The 4,119-nt window shown below is 36.5% G+C and overlaps 1 protein-coding gene across 1 annotated transcript in view; it reads right to left on the bottom strand.

Annotated features, from left to right (window-relative positions):
* LOC106879239 (mucin-like protein) overlaps nt 1–4,119 on the bottom strand; it is a 77,172-nt gene that overhangs the window by 8,148 nt on the left and 64,905 nt on the right. Inside the window, exon 28 of the mRNA XM_052974115.1 lies at nt 2,670–2,734. Within this exon, the coding sequence (XP_052830075.1) occupies nt 2,670–2,734 (65 nt within the window). The remainder of the gene's footprint in view (nt 1–2,669; nt 2,735–4,119) is intronic.

Raw genomic sequence — 4,119 nt, 5'->3', positions numbered from 1 at the left:
TATATATATGCATATGCATGCACACACCCAGAACCACGCTAATAGTTTACGAGTGAAATTTAGAATTTATCGGTTTTCTGTGAATCGATTATGATCGAATGTTTCCAAGCTGATTTATACACTATGGCAACACCATTGTTCTGTTTTTCATATTTCTGTGTAACATCCTTTCCTTTTTTATTTCATATTCTTCAGGTTGTGTGTGAATTACACAAATAGCCTTTGAATGACTGGGCCAACAAGTCTGTCCCCAATGATACCAGCCCACAACATGACTCCTCCACCCGGTTGTTGACGTCGTAAACGTTGGTGACGCTCATCTCCAAAATAGACACAAACATTTGCCCAACCGTCAGGTTCGTCAAGGGTCACTCTGGTTTCATTAGTAAACAGAACACAACTCAAGTCAAACGCCATATACTTTAGGTCCCATAGAAGCCTCAAACTCCTGTGGGGAGACAGCTCTAAGGGTTCTTGCTTGGAAGCCATGGTACCTAGGATGCGATTTCTGGTGGTTTTCAGTACATGAGGAAGTCCAGAGGCGGTGAAAATGGTTTTGGTGCTTGTTCAGGTTCCCTACGTAACTGCGGCCAATATTCCTTAAATCCCTAGCTGTCACAGTCTTGAAGGTACCACAATCGAATCGTTTCTTCCTTGGTTCTCATGTGTCTTTCTAATTCATTATGTCAATATATGTTATAATATTATTATGGCTTTGTGTTAAATATATACCCAAAAGATGCTTAATATGTATCATTACCCTCCATTTTCTAGAAAAAAAAATGTCTAGCTGAGCTATTTTTGTTCAAAAGCTATTAGCGTGTTTCACCCCAAAAACTGAAGAATCTGAAATAAAAAAAAGAAAGGACGGTATGCAGAATAATAAAAAAAATAACAATGGCGTTGCCATAGAGTGCAAACCAACTGGGAAAAGTTTTATCAAAATCAATTCATAGAAAACCGTTAAATCCTACATTTCACTCGTAAACTCGTAAGCTGTTAGCGTGCTTCTGGATGTATATATATATATATATATATATATATATATATATATATATATATATATGTATATGTATATATATATATATACGCATAAGCCCCCACACACACGCACACACATACAAATGCACATAAACGTATAAGTAGTTACATACTCATAGACACAAACACGCAAGCATACGCACGCACACGTTTACAACTGTAAAATGGTTAAACTTGTATCTTTTGGTGATTGTGAAGGGAACTGAATAAGCATACCGAATGAAATTTGAAGCTGTGGAGCAAGTTGAAGAAACCTGTAGTCGTGACACGAGAGTGAAAATTTGACTCAGATACATAATGTAGTCATAAAAATCTTATCACAAGCATATATAGAGAGCTACACCAAGAGTACTTTAAAATCGGCTGAAGAAGAGTTCCATTTGCGCCAATGAACATTTCTGAAAGATGAATTTCCAGTTTGCTGTTTGTGTATGTTTAAACGGCTGGTTAGTTTTGTCCGTCTTCCTTTAATGTAATTCTCGTTGCATTGTGGGTATGGGATGCGGTAGATGAGATATTTTGATTTTCAGTTCCATAATGCATCAGGAGTTACATAGGTGCGATGCGTGGTGTTCCTGTGCAAATCCTTTCATTTAGACGTTGCTCCAGTCCACTCAGCTGGCAAAAATGAGTATTCCTGCGACAGATCAACATGCGGGGAATATATACGCCGCAGAATGTGTATATAAGTATTACATGCAAACTTCCAACTAGACATAAATTGTCTAAAAGGAAGTTCTGTGTCTGAATAAGTGCATGTGATAAGATTCTTTATGTCTAAATTAAGTGTTGGTTAAATTTTTACCCCAGTCCCACCAGCTAAATCTTCCACCCCTGCCCACCGGTACAAGCAGTAAGCATGTGTTTGTGTGCATGAGAGTATGCCTATATGTATATATGTATATATGTTTATGTATATGCATGTGTTCGAATGAGTGTGTGCACGAGTGCTTCTACGTATGTGTGTGTGTATGCTGTCATTGCAATCCCGACGCTGTGGGGTATGCCAACGATTTGAAGTCCTTCGAAAGACAACTGAATGCAACGTTCTCCTCACTAGACGAGTTGATTGAAAAAGCTTGCAAGTCGATTTCAAATTTGAAAGTCATTTGGCGATACACAAATATCCTATCTCCCAATGTGATACGGTCAATCCATAACCTTCGTCTGTCATCTGCACTTCAACCTACACAAGTCTACAGTGGAACTGAATATTCATATGAGAGATCATGGCGGGAAATTTGGAAATGCTACTAATAACGAGAAAACACAGAGACGGCATATCTCATTATTGAGCTCCCATAAGTGTTGTTTTTAGTGAGTCGTAGGTGACATAAAATAAATTTTGTTGGACAAGGGATAATGGATCAAATGTACACGCACACACACACACACGCACACATTTTATCATAAACCAATAAAGTGTACTCAATGCATCAAGTACGTTATGGTTAAAGTTGGCTACATACCGATTCTTTGAACAAGAAAGAAACACAAGAATTGAAGAACAGTGAGTGTAGATCACCAGTATGATTTTAAAATTTACTAATTGAACAGGATGTAAAGCAACTGTATAAATATAAATGAGACAAAACAATGAAATAATTAGAACTACTGCACTCAATTACCTTCGTTCCGTAGATTCAATTTTCCAAAACGATGCCGTAGAAATCCGTTTAGAGAGGATATCCAACTGAAATATGCAAAAATAATAGAATTGGTGATAGACGAAATACTGTAAACAAAAATAGTTTTTAGATAAGAAGAATACCCGAGTCGTCAATAATGAGGGCGAATGTTTTGCTAATTTTAGGATAATTGCAACATTTTCGTTTGGTTATATGAATGTTCGTTTTTTTTCCAATTGAAGGGGTTGTTGCAAAATGTATATGATGAACGTTGCTAATGAGAGTGTAAGGATGAAAATAAAAATATCAAGATGAAAATAAGAAAATTCATGTTTATCACTCCTCAAATATTACACAGTTTAATTAATTTTAATATGTACAATATGTTGTAGTCAATAACTCACTCATTATTCTACGTTATACCATACGCTAGGCCTCGAAATGACCGCAGAGCATCCTGAGATGAAGTGTTTTGCCCAAGAGCACAAAGCACTAACCTAACCATTAGGTCATACGTTCACACATACATACACGCACATTTATGAACATGCAAAGGCATTGAGGACGGCAAATGAGGAACATTTTACTAAAAGTTTCACCCACACCTAAACAATCGCTGTAATCCGAGCGCCGCTCATAAAATATTTATACATGAGAATATATATATATATATATATATATATATATATATATATATATATATGAGTATACATATATATTATATATATCTACATACACACGCGTGCACACACACACATACGAAGCCTATGCTATCGTAATACAACAGTATTTCAAAAGCTGGGCAATGTCTTTAAGAAATTAAAAGAGGTACATGTATGTATGAATAAACGTTTGTAGGTATTCATATATGCATATATATATATATGCATGCATGCATGTATATATGTATGTATGTACGTATGTATGTATACATATATGTATGTATGAGCGCGAAGATTTCATTGAATTCTACCTCTACAGTTCTTTTGCTACACAAACCTAACAGCGTTGCTGAAGATTCTCTCTTAAGATGGATGTGAAATGTCGAGTGTATTATCTGCTGGGAACAGCACTTAGCGTAATCCAAAGTATGAATGAGAAGATAACTCACGTTGATTAGTAGGGAAGGGGTTAATATTAACGTCTTATTTTGCGGTCGATTAAACCTGCATTCAGACCATACATACAAGTATTTGAAGTGAATCAGGTAGCATCATGCAATAGATGTATACATGTGTGTATGCGTGTGTGTTTGCACTCGCTCACGCACCTGTGTATCCTGCCAGACAGAAATCGTATGTAAATACACACACACACACACACACACACACCCTCACACACACACACACACACACACACACACTCACACACACACCCATATGCGCGCATGTGAGTATTTCGCTCGATAAATATATACATTCGTAATTTCTAGAATACAAAGAACGACTTT

This window comes from Octopus bimaculoides, chromosome 17, assembly GCF_001194135.2.
Source record: "Octopus bimaculoides isolate UCB-OBI-ISO-001 chromosome 17, ASM119413v2, whole genome shotgun sequence".
Classification (NCBI taxonomy): domain Eukaryota; kingdom Metazoa; phylum Mollusca; class Cephalopoda; order Octopoda; family Octopodidae; genus Octopus; species Octopus bimaculoides.
The sequence above is the reverse complement of the archived record's forward strand: the minus strand, read 5'-3'. Positions and strand labels throughout refer to the sequence as shown.